This window comes from Chenopodium album, chromosome 18, assembly GCF_948465745.1.
Source record: "Chenopodium album chromosome 18, dcCheAlbu1.1, whole genome shotgun sequence".
NCBI lineage: Eukaryota > Viridiplantae > Streptophyta > Magnoliopsida > Caryophyllales > Amaranthaceae > Chenopodium > Chenopodium album.
Window position 1 is genome coordinate 1,595,001 of NC_137851.1, and position 18,292 is coordinate 1,613,292.

At 32.1% G+C, this 18,292-nt stretch overlaps 2 protein-coding genes across 2 annotated transcripts; both read right to left on the bottom strand.

Annotated features, from left to right (window-relative positions):
• Positions 1-6,003: 6,003 nt before the first annotated feature.
• On the bottom strand, positions 6,004-8,587 carry LOC145592608 (peroxidase 4-like). Its single transcript, XM_081649113.1, has 4 exons — positions 8,366-8,587; positions 8,060-8,251; positions 7,762-7,927; positions 6,004-6,589 (listed from the first exon to the last, which is right to left on the bottom strand). The coding sequence occupies exons 1-4, from the start codon at positions 8,579-8,581 to the stop codon at positions 6,198-6,200; spliced, it is 966 nt and encodes a 321-aa protein (XP_081505239.1). The 5' UTR covers positions 8,582-8,587; the 3' UTR covers positions 6,004-6,197.
• A 7,204-nt stretch (positions 8,588-15,791) lies between these two features.
• LOC145592610 (peroxidase 4-like) lies at positions 15,792-17,795 on the bottom strand. The gene is made up of 4 exons (XM_081649114.1): positions 17,595-17,795; positions 16,869-17,060; positions 16,597-16,768; positions 15,792-16,410 (listed from the first exon to the last, which is right to left on the bottom strand). Exons 1-4 carry the CDS (start codon positions 17,793-17,795, stop codon positions 16,016-16,018), a joined length of 960 nt encoding a protein of 319 aa, XP_081505240.1. The 3' UTR covers positions 15,792-16,015.
• Between the last annotated feature and the right edge of the window lie 497 nt (positions 17,796-18,292).

Sequence of the window (18,292 nt, forward strand, 5' to 3'; positions counted from 1 at the left end):
TGTAGAAAGACTATATAAGAACTTTTCTTATCCATATCACATATGAAGCCTTTGCTACATTCTGATTTGACTTATGTAATTTTTGTTTAGTTTTGTAGCTTATCTTAAAAGTATATCCCTTGAACAATGGTTGGAAGATAGGTAATTTACATCCATTATCAAAATATATCTCATATAGATTGATAGCTTCTTCCATAAACACTTCACAAGGTTTGCTTTTGGAATTTGTTGTAAAACGTTTTCACAACTCTTGGATGTTTATCAAGGTCTTGGATTAAATTCTCATTATTACGATCATATCGCAATACTTTGAATGTGTTGCCAAGCACATGTCTCGACTTAAATTTTCACAATTACAATCATATTGTAGTGTAATCATTATCTTGTCAAGTTGATACTGAACTTCATACTGAACATTTTGAACTTTTCAAAATTTTCACTTCCATGCTTCAACTAAGCATAAATAGTGATCGTATCACAAATGAAGTTTCATTGTCTGTCTCTAGCCTTTGAACCTTTGGTTTTCTTACATCGATATGTATTCGACCTTGAGGTCGCATCATCATTTTTCTAAATGGTGACTTTGTCAAAGTTTCAAATTGGAATGATAATTACATATGTCAATGGATTCATAATTCAATGATATTGAAAGTCCATCCCTTTGGATCTTCCGCATGCAATTTTCATTTTTATTCGAATTAATTGACATTTTAGAGACAATTTATATATATATATAGAAATGGTTTAACTATTTCTATCATATAGAACTTTAAACCTATTTAGCAATTCAAAACACATTATGACTCAAAGAAGCATAGAATAACATTTATTCCACGTTTTTGAATCTTCGATGTTTAGTCATTACTAACATTGAATGGTGTTTTGATAATGGCAAGAATGAATAACATTTATTAAATTCTAGCCAATTATTAGTGGTGAAATACTGGTTCTACTTGTAAAGTTGCAACTTTTGCTTCCAGACTTGTAGATTCTACTTGTGAAGTTGCAACATTTGCTTCTAAACTTGTAGATTTATTCCTCCTTTAGCTAATTTCTTCCTTTAGTTCGACCAAATTGTGCAATGAGTGATCTAAACAAGACATCATATGTCCAAGAAGTAGCAATATGCTTAATCAATTTCTATAATATAATTCTTAAATTGGAACATTTCCATTCTTTTACCTTCCAACTATATGAGGTAGTTTCTAATCAATTGGAATTCATCCATTTAATTTGAAACATTTGTTGTTCATAACAACTTTTAGCATGTAAGTAGTTCTAGGTTTGAGAAGTAGCAACTTGTTTGCATTTCTTGGCCTATAACTTCTTAATGCAATCCTCATATATTCCTAAACCTTTCCCGTTTGAGCCACCTAGAACATTTCTCTTAGGTTCAAAATGATACCTTGCTCAACTACTTTAAGCACTTTTCATGATTCTGCTAAGTCTATTCTATCATTATTTATATTTGAGTTTAATCAAGCATTAAACTCTATATAAAGTAGATGAAGAATACTGTCATTTGATCAACTTTTGATCATTGAGATTTCCAATCACTTTCTTATATTCAATCATATTGAAGATAAGAGATTTTATTGGACTTTTATACTTGTCTTTTGGAGGGTTTGTACCTCTCATCTCATTATATCCCTTGAAATACTTTTCAAAATGAAGATGTGTTGGCATTTTACTCAAACATTTTGAATAAAACCAACCTTAGACATGTAACATGGATTTCTAAAACTTGCCTTTTAGAACAATCTTAGCAAAATTGGAATATAGGTTTATGGATTATCTTTTAAACTTTTTGAGAACGTTTCTCAACTTTATTTTCAATTGAGGAGATTATATATAAAAATAAAATTAGAACGATATGTTACTTACAAGTAAACGCAAAATTCAATTATGTTTATTAAAATTTAAAGTACCATAAGCGAATTAAATTGGTAACTTTAAAACACTCTATTCAATTTAAGTGATCCCAACTTGAATTAAGTGATTCCAAGATCCTTTATTTGTGCAATAATTAACCAGAGTGAGGCTCTGCAATCAACCATTACATTTTCAAGGTGAGTAAACTCTTTACTGATTACAACTCTTGTAATTCTTGGTTGAATAATTAACCATCGCATGTTTAATTATTACTCTTAGCTTCAAGGTTCTAAACGCTTTAGGTAACCTTGTTGAATATAACCAATTAAAAGTGTAGATATGCGGTCCTACCCCCACTTCCCCAAGATATATTATGATGCTCTGCTGAGGGCTGACCCATCACAAACGATCAAGGTTTTCGTCGGGTTTTTAATTGGAAAAGCTGCATCAATATTACTGGGATCTAGATTTATTATGTTGTGATTAAATAGTGAACTCTAGCGCATCATCACAAAACATCAATAAAATCTAACATGCATAAAATACTGAATGCATAAATAAGACATAGCATGACCCCTAATCCTAAGAAAACTAATAAAGTAAATGCTCCCACTTGAATCATCATGGATCGCATCCACCTTGCTCCTTTGGGCCTTCACTTCATGGGCTTCTTGGATTAACTGCAACCTGTAATTCTACTCTATTCTATCTATTACTTAAATAAAATAAAATAAAATTACAAAATACTTTATCGGTACGTAGACCGTACTAAGATTACAAAAATACATCACGATGCGCAGATCGTATTTAGCAATCTACTGGGCCATACTAGTCATTATATAGCAATAAACAACATCATATATTATAAAATTGCCACATAATAAATCACTCATCATGCTTTCCTAAACTACAACATCGAATGTTCACAATTAAGGAAACATGGCACCTAAATATCTCATATTTTAATTAATGTAATTAGATAATATCATATATTATTCATGATCATCAATAAAATATCATATATTCTAAATTAGTCATGAGATAGAATCAAATCTTATTTTAATCTTAAAAGATAAATCATATTTATCCTCAAAGATTATCCTAACAAAGTTAGAAAATTCTATCCTAATTACTAGCCAATCACAATATTTTAAATCAATTATATCCAAAAATAATTATGGGATAATCACATTATTTAAATCAATTATTATCCTTTTGGAATATGCTCAGAATATCCTAACAAATCTTATCCAAAATTAACCACTTTAATTTAGGATAATTACCAATTTAACAACTTAAATATGGATAATATCAAATATAACAACTTTTGAATATTTGATTTTATCCTTAAATAAAAGATTTTATCCAAATAAAACCAATTTTATCTTTTAAAATAAAAGATCATATTTTCAAAATATTTTAACTTATCCAAAATAAAACTGATTTTATCCCAAAATAATTCATAATTATCTTGAAATAAATTTTTAAAACTGATTTTTTTTTTTTGAAAACCGTGAGCCACCAACGCCGGCCACCGTGGTTGGCTAGCCGAAGCTAGCCACGGTGGCTGGCTGCCATGACAGCAGCCACTGCCGCAAGGGCAGCAGCGTGGCAGCTGCTTCTGCTGGGCTGCAGGCCACCGTGCGTGGCCAGCCAAGGCTAGCCACGGTGGCTGCAGCCACTGCCGCGCAAGGCAGCAGCAGCACCAGCGGTGGCAGCCGCGGCAGCAGTCGTGCAACGGTTGCACGCTGCTGCCCACAGCCACCATGGACCGTCGCCCTCCCTAACCCTTCCTCTTGGACCACCACCTGGTCGGCAGCCGCCGTGGCTGCGCCACCCAGCCGCGGTTGCCGACCAAATTTTTTTTTTTTTTTTTGTGTTTTAATTTAATTAAAATAACATTTATCCTAATTAAATTAAATCAGTCCATAAGATTAAAATTAAATCACATTCAACTTTAAAATTAGGGTTCATCATAAAATTAATCCCAATTTAATTTTAACATTTAAAATTAAATCTATGATCATACATAAAACATTTTTATGCATAAATCAACCCAATTAAAATTATGAAACATAAAACAAATCGAATTAAATCAAAATCAAGCACAAAAAACATATTTTAGGGCTAGGATTTTCGAAAATATTCGAAATTAGGGTTCTAGGGCTCGAAATTTTCGAACATATTAGGGCTTAATTCAGTCCTCTTCATGGCTATTTGAGCATAATTAAATCGCATTTAATCTATTCCAAAAGTTTAATCACATTAAAAGTAACAATTGAACCATAATTAAATATTCTCCCTCCTAATTGAATTAAAATTGTGGATTATCAAAGAATTATTGGCAATATGCGTAAATGCAATATGCTAACTGATACCACTGTAGGAGTTTATAGGTACTACGCAGCGGAAATAACATGAATCATATTCATAAAGCACCTAAACCAAGGATCATTGCATAACACATAAAGAACACATAATTGTACCTTTGAAGCGTGATTCCACGTGCGATCGAGCAAGAACAAAGGGAGATAAAGAACCCCAAGCGTGATTCCTCTACTTGGTCCACGGGCACAAGTTAAGACCTCCACTAATGCTAGTTAGTTGCAATTGAAACCTTCAATTGACCTTCTATGGAGAAGAGCGAGCAACGAACCACCATGAACCACCACGAACACCACACGCGCCACCTAGGGTGGCCGGCCGTACGGACGAGGGGAGGAGAGAGATAGCCGTGAGTTAGAGAGAGGATTAGGGTTTTGGGATTGGTTGCCTTGATGTCAAAATTCACTGTGTGTGAATTATGACTGCTTACTACAAACCCTAGGCATGGATCTTATTTATAGATCTCATCTCTAAATAAGAGCCCATGTCAAAAGCCCAAAACCTAATTCCAATCCAACTATGCTAGCGCAATCCAATTTATGATTAGTTAATTGCTCATGAGGCCCATTAATGGGCCTCTTACTTGCTTAACCCAATACCCTTGTTGTGTGACCTCATAGGATCCATTCTATAAGGCTTTGGGCTATTTAACTAACCCAAAGATCAATTATCATATCTAGCACCAGATATTGACGACCCTATAGAATGAACTTATTATCTCCATAATAGTGATCCTTGATATATCTAGTAATTGCACTTATCGAAGACATAACTCCTTCAAGGTCCTTACCTATACTTCCTTACGTAATGACCAAAAATAATTTAGGTCATTACCTAAGCCACAAACAAGTTCGCGAACAAATCATTACATTTTTACGGATCATACAAAGGGGGCTAGAAAAGGGAAAAAAAACTGAAAGGTTGTCTTCTCCGAGTATACATTTGGAAGAATGCCCATCATTCAACCTAAATCACTATGTCGCCGGTCACCGCTATATTGCAAAATACCTATGCGATTCTTTCTTAACAAATGCTTAAAAATGAGATTGTAAATGAAATTTTTTAATGGACAAAAACCTAAATAAAAAACTGCATAAAACGAAACGCAAAAACATAATTGATACAAGAATTTTAATCCCGATTTAAGGCTAGATTTGAGAATTTATCAACAATTAACAATGATTTTGGGAATGGGTGACTAATCTATGAACATTGATGAACAATTTTAATTTTAGGGTTTTTAATTATAATTAGAATTTTGAAATTAATTTACAATTATGTATTTCTTAAAAAAATACATGTATTAAAAAGAATACATAGAAACAATACAATTATAATACATAATGGACATTAAAAATAATTCACAATGAAAATAACAATACTAAATTTGGACCAATCAAATTTTGCCACATCAGCAAATTGTGGTGCATTTTTTAAAGAATGATATTGTAGAATTTTCAAGAACTATCTATGTTCTAGAGAATTATCACCTACACCACCTTAATAAGAGGAGAGTTCTATAGGCATCCTACGTACAATAATTTGTACAAACTAGTAAAATATGGAAATAGTATTTGGTGCAATCTATGCTCTTTAATTAATTTCATGCTAAAGGTCTTAGCCACAAAATTTTAGGTCAATCAAACACGGGTTATTCTGGCTTGGTCATTTTATGATCTATTAATTTGTTACGTACATCCAATTATATATTTATCTAAACTTTTAGAGGGGCAAACAAGAGGGACATACATAATAAACTCTAATTTGATTCGTAGAACATTTTACAATTACAACAAACTCTTAGAACACAAGTTCAACTAACCATTGTGACGACAAGATTCAAGCAATAAGCACATCTAGGCTCTTTTGAACCTACCCAACGATAACAAGCATTACATAGTTATATGCTCATATATTATTACAACCACATCTTAAATAAACTAGTTAGCCTTCCTACAATTCTTCCTAATCTCACCATTGGATCCGGTGAGCGGCTTAATATCACCCATGTTGATCATAGCGGTGACAAAATCGGAGTTAAACTGGCTAGGCTTGCTACTATAAGTTTGGACGAGAGCATTGGTGGAACCACCACTAAACAATTGTTGATCAGAGTGTAGAAGACCCTTTTGGCTAACAAGGTTCTTGTAGTAGTCGTTATCAAAGGAAGTTGGGGTTTGGACATCCAAGGGTGCTAAGTTGTTGTTGCCTGAATTACTAGCACTTGGACAATTTCCTTGCCTTGTTTTGGCAAATGATGCGTCAATGTTGCTCTCATTGTATATGCGCGTCCTGAAACTTGTGCACCTTGCTTGTCCAATTGTGTGGGCACCTAATTGATAAATTATGCGAGCAAAAATCATCATCAAGATTATGACATAATGTATACAATAAACAAATGCGACGACAAGTTTTGCCCATCATAAGTAATTAAATAAATAATAAATTTATCAATGGAGACGTTGTGTATAATAAGAAATTCAAATGACTAAAAGTGTCAATCTATATGTATTGATCCAATGCCGATATAAATATTTCATTAATAATGTGTAGTATTGATATTTAAGTTAAACAATTATACATGTCTTTCAACTCCTTATTAATTTTTTTTTTAATTTTTTTTCAGTCTATCAATAGAAAATTATTCTCCCATTGAATTAGGTCAACCTAATATTTGAATTATGAATATAATCAAATATAAAACTTTTGATGAGAAATCTGGATATATAACACTAATCAGTAATCACTCATTATGTTAGTCGTCATACGGTATTTTTATAATATAATTGTTTTAGTATAAGATTAATATTTACTTTGTTTTATTAGAATAAATAATTATTGAATTAATTTCTAAATGGAGTGGACCTTTCAAAGTTCTAATCATAACAAACAATGAAAAAATAATTGGTAAAACAATATAAATCTAGTCAATATTTTCGTACTCCTTTTACAATTATATAACCGGCGAGTAACATGTTTCTTTCTAGCACAAAAGCCCAGTGTCTTTTTCTTTCGCTCTTTTTCTTCTCCTTTTCTTTTTCCTTCTAGTATCAACTCCTTTTTGTCTCAATAATTTAATTATTATTGCTCTCCTTTCAAAACCCTAATACGAAGTATATACTTGTACATATTCGACAACATACCTTTTATTTTCATTCTATCACATACTTTAAAAACACAACTAAACATATAATTATCTCGTATCAATGCAATAACTAACTCCTTATAAAAACTAATATAGCATATCCTTAAAAAAGAATATAGCGAGGGATCTATGTCCATGTGTACGTACACAATTAAACCAATTGATAAGCTAATAACCTTTCCAAAAATTATTAGTTATTATATTGGTTTTCTTACTTTGAGCTTCTCTAATTTAAGTTATGCAATACTTTAACCAAGGCATATTAACTTAAGCTACCAAATAAAATGCAATTTAACTTTTGAAGGGGAAATAAATAAAAAGTTCATAAAACTATAAAAGTATGTAGTTTTTATATATACCAGATAAAGCAACCATATCGGTGGTGGAAAGCCCTTGATTTTTGAAACTAGTGATGAGAGCACTAAGACTTGAAGTTGGTGGTGGGATGTTGTTGTTAGCAGCAGATAAGCTAGCCGTTGTAGCATCTCTTCTTCCTAGCTTCACATTCCAAGTTGGTCCTCCAAGCTACAATAACAATATAAAAATTTAAAACAAGAAATTGTGTATAATGATAGATTGATAGTATTAACATTTTTATTAGTTTCATGCATCAACTACTGTTATGAATAGTTGAATGAATCTTAGCTATTTACTCACAATGACAACGGAATCTCTTGCAGTAATGGTCAAAACATCAGCACATGAGACAACACTAGGACATGCTTTCTCAACCGCGGTTTTTATTTGGTCAATTACTTCAAATCCTCTTAGTGAACCACTATTGGGAATTGCGGTTTTCTCACCAGTAAAACTAGAAGTATCATCTAGTAGAACTGACCCATCACATCCCTGTTATGTATCAAAAGAATAAATTAAGAGACTTTAAAATAAAAAGATGTTTGCACGTGTGTTTATTTAAAAATGAAATGAAAGATGTATGATATGATAGGACATAAAGTTTACATTGACAAAGCAGTCATGGAAAAATAGACGAAGGAGCGAAGCACCCATCCTAGCCTCTTTGCTGATAGCGGATTGCACAACAGACTTTACGGTAGATAAGAGATTGGGACAAGAGCTAGAGTAGAAGTTCGTCGTAAGTTGAGCATTTGAACTCCCTAAAGAAACCACAAGTAAAGCCACAACTACAAACACAGCTAAGAAAGAAGATGATGCCATTATGTATATTAATATTCAAAAATTAAGGAAGTTTAATTTGTTAGCCAAATGATAAGCAAATTTTGCTAACAAAGTAGGACGTGTTGTTGGATTGAAGAAGCTTAAGGAAATTGCATGATATATATATATATATAGTGATCTTAATGATAAGATTTCTCAAGGTTACTTCATTTATATTATAAGAAACCCTACCAATAATTAATAGTCCAATATAAATATGCCTAGTTGCATGTAATTGAATGTTGGTTTTGAGTTGTGTTCTTAAGCGGTAGGCTAATTAATGTTTGATCCCCTAAAGATAAGTCAATTATTGGAATTTTGTTGTGAATGAAGCTAAGCAAGTGTGACCCAAGCAATTTTATTTTTTTGGACATAAAAACAATTGTTATTTTTAGATAACTTAATAAGCTCATATAAACTGTCACACATCAAACCAGTAGCTGGAATTTACGAGATTTGGTAGACTTTGGAATACAGAAGTTTCATAGTTTAAGATTAAATCGATTATGTATACTCGATTACTCATAGATAGTTTTTTTTTTTTTTTTTTCGGTTCATTTTAAAATTCTCAAATGAATAAAACTGATAAAATGAGTAAAAAAAAAAAAAAAAAAAACCCTTGCATTGTAAATATTGTTAAATAATGTTCGGATTAAGTACTCTACATAAACAATTATTGTAGAATAATATATGGCTAAATACAGTATATATTTTTGTGGTTGTTGCACCTCCCGTATAATATTTTATAAAATAGTTGCGGTTTTCATCCCGTGTAATACACATTTTTTAACTTAATTATTAATTAGGTTGATTTGAATGTTACTCTTATATTATTACAAGAGATGGTATATATTTCCTCCGTTTCAATTTACTTGACCTATAGTTTTATGGCACGTAATTTAAGGAGTTAATTAAAGAAGACAAATGATATTTTTAACACAAAAAAATAAAACCACCAATTAAAGGGATGAATTGGGGTTTCATGGTATTAATTTTTTTTATTTATCTTAGGAAAATTTGCAAATTGCAGCCATTTTAAAAAAAAAATTGCAAATTACAGCCCAAAAGTTTGTATAAATTGTAAATTGCAGCCCGATTCAACTTTTTCATCAGTTTACATGTCGAAAAATATTCGATAAAGGTTTTAGGGGTCATTTTAGCCCTTAAGGATCCCAATTGAGCTCGGAATTAGCAAAAAAAATAGTGTTAGTGCCTCGTTTTGAGTAACAAAAAAATCGATTTATGGAAAACTGTAAAAATGAGACACTTGGGTTAATTTTTTGCTAATTCCGAGCTCAATTTGGTCCCTTAAGAACTAAAATGGCCCCTAAAATATTTACTGAAGATTTTTCGACATATAAAACCGATGAAAAAGCTGAATCGGGATGCAATTTACAATTAATACGAACTTTTGGGCTGCAATTTGCATTTTTTTTAAATGGCTGCAATTTGCAAAATACAAACTTTAAATGGCTGCAATTTGCAAATTTTCCTTTATTTTATGTTAATTTTCTTAAAATCTCTTCCTTAAACTGCGTACCAAAGGGATATAGGTCAAGTAAATAAAAACGAAGGAAGTATATAATATGAGTTATAAGGCATTGTTCATAGGCATTATTGTATACAAGCAATATGTATTACATGTATTATTTTAATAATTGTTATTCTTATTCTACTACTACTACAACAATACTACTACTACTACTACTAATACTGTTATTTTGGTAAGGAACGAAAAGGATCCTATATACTAAATCAACAACTCTTACAGGTCATTGTTTGAGCATAAAGGGGAGGATTAGAGAATTCCCTACTCCTATGTAATAAATATATTTAAATGGTAGGGTTAGGTCTTATAACCTCAAATTTTTAAGGTGAATTTATCACCAGCCACCTCCACCAAGCTTGCTTGATTCAAATTGCAGATTACATTATTTATCATAATTGTTGAATACTGCATAATGGCGATAACATAGTTCTAGGAATAAGATTTTCCTCCAATTTGTTGCGCACTTTTGCAACTCTTATTTATCAATCCAACAGGCCTACAAAATTGGTGTTTGCTGCCCTTGATCGCTAGATATGCTCAATTAATGGTTTCGAGTCAAAAAAAAAAAAAAAAAAAAAAAAGGAGATAAAATTGTGAAACTTTGACTTTATTACATAAAGTGAACCTTTTAGAAGTTACTAATACGAATAGTTGAGTTAGGAATTAGGGTCCACTTTTTTTTTTTTTTTTAGGGAGTCAGGGTCCACTTTGCTCACGTAAAGTGTACGTGTTTCTTTATATATCCATGCAAAAAGCTTATCCACTTTATTTTCAGAAAATAACTAGGGGTGTAAATTACTTAGCGTATGAGTGTCGGTTAGAAGACACATTTTCAATGCATTAACTTACTATTTGATTTTATCACATACTAATGTTATTATTTAACTTAAATTATCCTTTTGAGAATTTAAATTATTTAAATAAATAAAAATTTCTTTAAAAAAAAATTATTGCATGAAATTAAATTATTTTTTCTAACCATGGTTGAATGGTTAAAGCGCCTAACTCATAATTGACGAATTCGTAGGTTCAATTCCTACTGGATGCACGCCAATGGGACCCGGGGAAACCTTACTTTCACACGCATGAAAGAGAACGACGCGATGGGTGAAATTTTTTTTGCTGAATTTAAATTAATTTTAATAGTTCATTATTATATATGATCTTTTCAAATTGTTTATTTTTATTTAACTTAACTTATTTTTTACAATGCTAAATATTTTTTTAAGATGAAAACATCATGACATTAATAATATGTTTAAACAATATAATATAAAGAAATAGTTTAAAATCTACTGAAAATAAGTACAAAAATATTATAATGTGTATTTCCATACCCATCTCCTCATTATTATTCATATCTAGTCAGCAAATTGATAGAATTGAACGAGTCAATTCCCGTTCAATTCATATTTAAATACATAATTAAGGGATAAATGCATGATTAGTTGATTACCTATAAGTTTTCAGGACTCTTAATCTTTATATTTTGACATGACTATTTAAATAGGAATACTTACAAGTCACTCCTTGCCAAGACGTTTTCTTATAACAATGCTTTCAAAATTAATTTTAAAATATTTTAGTCCTTAATTAAAATATATTTTAAGATAACGAAGTCCATAACAGCAAGTGATAATGTCAAATTTGGACAATATGGTTTTGTCATGTAATTAAGTATTATGCAGATAATTACATCCAGTCAAGTCTGCAAATTAGTAAATGCACCATTGCATGCTGCTCAGATGCTCCCAGTGAAGCATGTAAGACTTGCTCACAAATTAGGGTATGTCTTGATTGACTGAAATGAGCTGAATTGAACTGAAATGAATATTTCATAAGAGAAGGAAATTTAGAACTGAACTGATTAAAATTGAACTGAACTGAAAATAATCTGAAGAAAACACACCCTTAGTGCTATTTCATGGGCTGTCATTTTCACGAAGTTACACCGTGGTGTACTTGGTTACGTTGCACTATTATGAAGCACAATTTTCGATGCTCTTAAATTTAAGTACTCCGGCCGTGTATAAAACTTATTTGAGTATTAACACTCATTCATCATATTAGTATAAATTTTACGAATTAAAATACTTCATTATATTTAACGTACCCCTCGATGGAGGGAGTACATGCATATTTTTGGGTACTATCGGCAGAGTAAATTTCTTACTCTGTCCTTTGTCATATTGTCTAGATTCCTATGTTTGTGAAATTTATAATTTGTCTTATGTTTAGGTTTATAGGTATTTACCGGCATACTAGAGTTCAAAAGCTTAGTATTTTGCTGCTCATATTAATGAAATCTGTTAAGAAAAGACGTACAATTATTATTTTGAAAGATAAAGCTAGCGATTTGGTCATTTGGAAAGGTACCCACTACCCACCTAGCTACAGTATGTATAAGCCAGCAATTCAAATAGATCGGCTAACTAAACAGTGCATGCTTTCAATTGCATAAAACCCTTTTTCGTGGTCAAATGCCCATCACTACTCCTTACTAATTTGTGTTTAAATTTTAAAACGCTTAATTAATTTTTTTCATAATTAACTGGCGTTGATGGGTATTGTTAGAGGACTATCTCAACCAAAAGCTTAAGCTGATGGTTAAGGCCCAGGAATATGTTTTATACTCTATCACTCCCCTTCACATGAAAGGCCCTTTGGGCTTGAAATGTGGATGCAACACAGGCCCACCCATACCTGGTGCGAATTAATTCCACTTTGAAGGAGGGGTGGATGAGATTCGAACTCGTGACCTTTGTGTCACGCTGGCTCTGGATACCATGTTAGATTTCGGGAAAACTCCTTGGGTTGGAGTGTGTACCATTGAATAATATATATAGTGTTACAATACTAGTCCTAATCTTGTTAGGAAACCTAGTACGATAAGAATACAAACTATATCACAAATATATACAAATATATCCTACTCTGCGACAAATATTATAATAATCCTATAATATCTATCACACCCCCGCAGTCGTAGCGGGAGGAGGGCGAACGCTAAGACTGGACCTAAATTCCAGAAATAAATCTCGTGGTAGGTCTTTGGTGAAAATGTCTTCAAACTGATATCTAGTAGGAACATGCAAAACCCGAACTTGTCCCAAAGCAACCTTTTCTCGAACAAAATGAATATCCATCTCCACATGTTTGGTGCGTTGGTGTTGTACCGGGTTGCCAGAAAGGTAGATAGCACTGACATTATCACAATAAACAATAGTAGCCTGCCGTAGAGGACAATGTAACTCAAGTAAAAGATTACGAAGCCAACATGCCTCTGAGACAACATTCGCGACGCCTCGATATTCCGCTTCTGCACTCGATTTAGACAAAGTATGCTGACGCTTAGATGACCAAGACACGAGGTTGTCCCCAAGGAAACAACAATAGCCCGATGTGGGACGTCGGGTATCGGGACAACCTCCCCAGTCAGCGTCAGTGTAAGTAATAAGTCGATGAGAAACAGTCGGATATAAATGTAAGCCGTGATCAATGGTACCCTGAACATAACGCAGAATGCGTTTCAATGCCTCAAAGCGAGGTTCCCGAGGATCATGCATAAAAAGACACACCTGTTGTACCGCATAGGCAATATCTGGCCTAGTGAAAGTGAGGTACTGAAGAGCACCTGCTAAACTACGATACAAAGTTGGATCCCGAAATGGTGGTCCTGCATCTGCACTAAGCTTACCATGTTAGAGGACCATCTCAACCAAAAGCTTAAGCTGATGGATAAGGCCCGAGAATATGTTTTATACTCTATCAGGTATAAATATGTAGCTTAGGCCATGTTCACATTTACTGAAGTGAAATGAACTGATTGGAGCTGAATTGAATAGAGTTCAAATGAATATTTTATAAGAGAAGGAAATTAGAAGCTAAATTGAGCTGAACTGAACTGATTGGAGCTGAATTGAGCTGAACTGAAATTAAGCTGAAGTGAACAGACTCTTACTTGGTTAAAACTTATCTATATAATTTGTTCTTTGGCTTGTTTTACAAAGAAAACATAATTAATGTTGATGTACATCTTACATCTCCTTTTAATATGAATTTTTTCGATAATATGAGTGGAGCTAGCTCGAACTTGTAAAAGAATGTATTGACCTAGTGCTTATCTGATCAACTTCAATCGTACATGCTTTCTCATTTCATATTAACTAGAAGTCTACAACACTTGATATAAACGATTGTTAAACATTAAAAAAAATCGCATAACTACGATTACATACTGACTTGATTAAAGAATTAATTACTGTATAACGACTATAATCATACTTATTAACAAGTACAAAAATTCCATGTGAGTATGTCACGCCATAAAAGCTCGAACAAAAAGGTTTGGTAGAATATTCCATAAATTAATCTTCAAAGAATAACGACATGTGCCTACAATTTACCAACAAGTCAACAACTATTGTTAATTGGTCCGATGCCAAGGTTTGATACAGTCATCTACCACTTTAATTCTTCCAACAAACTTTGACTACTTACTTTTACAAAATGAAATTAAAATAAAGGACCAATAATTTCAATTATTGTCCAGGTTTTGAACGTGTGAATGCTGACTATAGTTGTTATATTCGAAATAGATACTACTCCTATGATTGTGTCAACTTTAATTACCCAATTTTGATATTTTTGATTGATTCTTTTAAAAGATATTTCATCTTCTAGAGATCTTTTTATTAGTGTACTACAGCTATCTATCTTAAGGAATGTCATAGGAAAATACGAATTACATAACTTACGGAATAATTTAACAATGAAATAATTATGTTAAGCAAAGGTTTAAACTCATGACTTTAATCATATTGAAATTAAACCTTGCTGGATGCTATTTAGGGTTAGGGATCGGATTTTACTTTTCCTTTATGGCCTTCAATCTAAATTATATACTAAACTTAGCTTGTTTAGTTGGATTAGGAGTTATATAAGATGAGAATTTGTGAGTATCTAGCTAAGTCTACTATTTAACCTACGTCGAATATATCATCAATTAAATTTCGAGTAGATATATATTATGTACGTTTGATCATTCATATTTCAGCCCATTCAAAATTTCGCACTTATTTCTTTTAACATACTTCATAGTTATATACGAATTTATTAGATTGCTACTAACTAATTAGCTTAAATATAATTGAATAATGTATGGTGGGAGTAATAATTCTAATGCAATAATTTCAAAAAAAAAAAAAAAAAAAAAAATCTTTTTATGTTATCATGTAACATGTAGATATAACATATATATATATATATATTAAGGTTTAAGGATTGAGCTAGGCTACACACTTATTTCTGAATACAAAGAATTAAAAGCATGTCACCTATACTCATGTGATGACTCATCATGCGGGATTTATAGTTTTTTCATACAACCAATTGTAAATTAACCTTTTTTAAAAAAAATTAAGGAGACCCAATTAGGATAGAATCGTACATAGATTAATTAGATCCAAGTTAACAAACATTGATTTGAGAGTGAGGGGTAAAATTGTAAATTAACTAATGGATGAGAGATTTATTTTGAATACAAAGTACTTGGTTTATTTACTCTTATGTTTTCTAACTTCGCTCTTATTAAAAAAAAAGTACTCTTACAACCAAATTTGCACCAAAAAAAAAAAAAAAGGTACAACCAATTAATTAAGACAGAACTTGTAGATAATTTACTTCTTTAAATAAACTTGTTGACGCTTTATGATAAATGCATCACTAAACATTACAATATCTATGTCTCACAACTCACAATACAAACTAATTGACGTAAATAAAGCATACTAAAAACTCACAATTCTTAAGGAAAGTTAAAATGCAACATCATCACAAATTAAAACTCAAACTTGTAATTCTAACAATAGCCTTAAGATATATAATTAGTTCACTCTCCTGCAGTTCTTCCTAATTTGTCCTTGTGAACCAGTAAGAATATTGATGTTACCCATCTTAATAATCGAGGCAGTAAAATCGGAGATGAATGCATTTGGATTCGAAGCATAAGTTCGGACAAGCGTATCAGTAGCACCTCCTCCATTGTACAACTCTTGGTCTGAATGAAGAATTGCTTGTTTGTTAAGAAGGGTCTTGAAATAAGTGTTGTCAAATTTGTTAGGACTTTGAACATCTAAGGGTGCCAAGTTATTGTCTCCATTTCCATTATTTTTAGGGCACTTTCCTTGGTTTGATTTTGCAAATGAGGGATCAATGTTCTTGTCTTGGTATATGTGTTGCCTAAAGTTTGTGCACCTTGCTTCTCCAATTGTGTGGGCCCCTGTAATTTTTGTCGATTTAAAACAGATAGAAATCATAGAATGAGTACAAAATTACATTTTACAAATATTTCTCTAGAGAATATTACATGCTTAAAATTAGGTGATTTTGGATCAAAATCTTGTTTGATTAAAACATATTAATATCGGATTATGAATTGGGTATGACCGTATGATGTTGTACATACCGTACAAGGCAACCAAGTCCCTAGTAGAAAGTCCATGATTTTGGAAGCTAGAAATGAGATTACTGAGGCTAGCATTTGCAGCAGGAATTGTATTCGTGGCGTTGGCCTCGGCGAAATAGGCTGTCAATGAATCTCTTCTACCAAGCTTCACATCCCAATTAGGTCCTCCTAGCTACAATATTTCATTAAAAACATATATAATTAATCTATAATTATTTAGATACGAGTTTTAGCCCTTTTTTTGAAAATTTGTAAGAGTAAAGGATGCTTACAATAGCAACGGAATCTCTAGCAGTAATTGCTAAAATATCAGCACAAGAAACTACACCCGGGCAAACTTTTTCAACCGCTGATTTGATTTGATCTATGACTTCAAATCCTCTAGCAGAGTTTCTATTTGGAGCTGCACCTTTTTCACTCTTGAAAGAAGAGGAATCATCTAGCAAATTAGATGCGTCACAACCCTGTTTGTCACAAAACATAAATATTAATGCATCTTGTATGACCCAAAAAAAAAAAAAAAAAAAAAAATGGGTATATCCAGTCTAGTATGTTAAAAGTTTATCCAATAGATATGAGTTTGGGCTTAATATGTTGTCCAGTTCAGCCCAATTCATCAACACATCTTTTAGGAGAGTTGCCCAATCAAATAGGTAGCTCGGCCCATAATAATACACGGGCTATAACAGCTTGGATTTTTTTTTGTTCCGGCCCAAATCATTAAAAATTGTAAATAGAATTGTTACATTTTCTTCATTTTTTGCATATGACCATAACTAGGTGCCCTAAATCACTACATGAAAATAATTTTTAGAAAAATCAATAATAAAATTATACATAATTAAAATAGTATGTGTAAGAAGTATAAACTTATCATGCAATATGGAATAGTGCAACTATGCAAAGATGAAAGTTGGAATTGAAGTTTATAAAAATAGAATATGCACTTGCACAATAATAATGATTTGTAACCTAAGGACAAAGGATAAGTTGATTACATGGACAAAGCAATCATGAAAGTGAAGGCGGAGCAATGAGGCACCCATACGAGGCTCTTTGTTGATAGCAGATTGCACCACACCTCTGATTGTCGGGAATAGTTGTGGACAGGAATTATAGTATAGATTAGCATTAGATCTTCCGATACAAAGAGGAAGAAAGACGAACAAGACTAGCAAAAGAGGAGACGGGGAAGCCATTTGTATGTTACTCCGTACTAATCAAGACACTCAATGCTTAACTAGCAAGTATATAGATGAAAGTGTATATGTTGAGAACAAGATCACCAATTCAAGGCTATTTATAGTAGAACTTAAGTTCTTGCATGTAGGATTTTAGGTCGAACACTCTCTAGGTTGGGGCCCTTTCAAGGCACCTAATTCCATGACTTGTAGAAAGTAAAAATGGAACTAAATTTCTACGTTTCCACACAAAGGTATAATAAATTACGATTAGAAAAATCATTAAGAATTTGACGAAAGTAATAAAGGTGATTAATTAATTATGGTAAATATGCAACGTTGTTCGTTGATATGAAAGTATGCTCAACAACTCCATATAATTAAGATTTGATAAAACGCGGAGATTATAGTGCTCACCTTTAACAAGATGTGTTACTTTTTGACTTAGTTAATACATACATTTCTTTTCATGCTTTATCATCTTTCATTCTAGCCAATTTTCCTAGTGTTAGTTG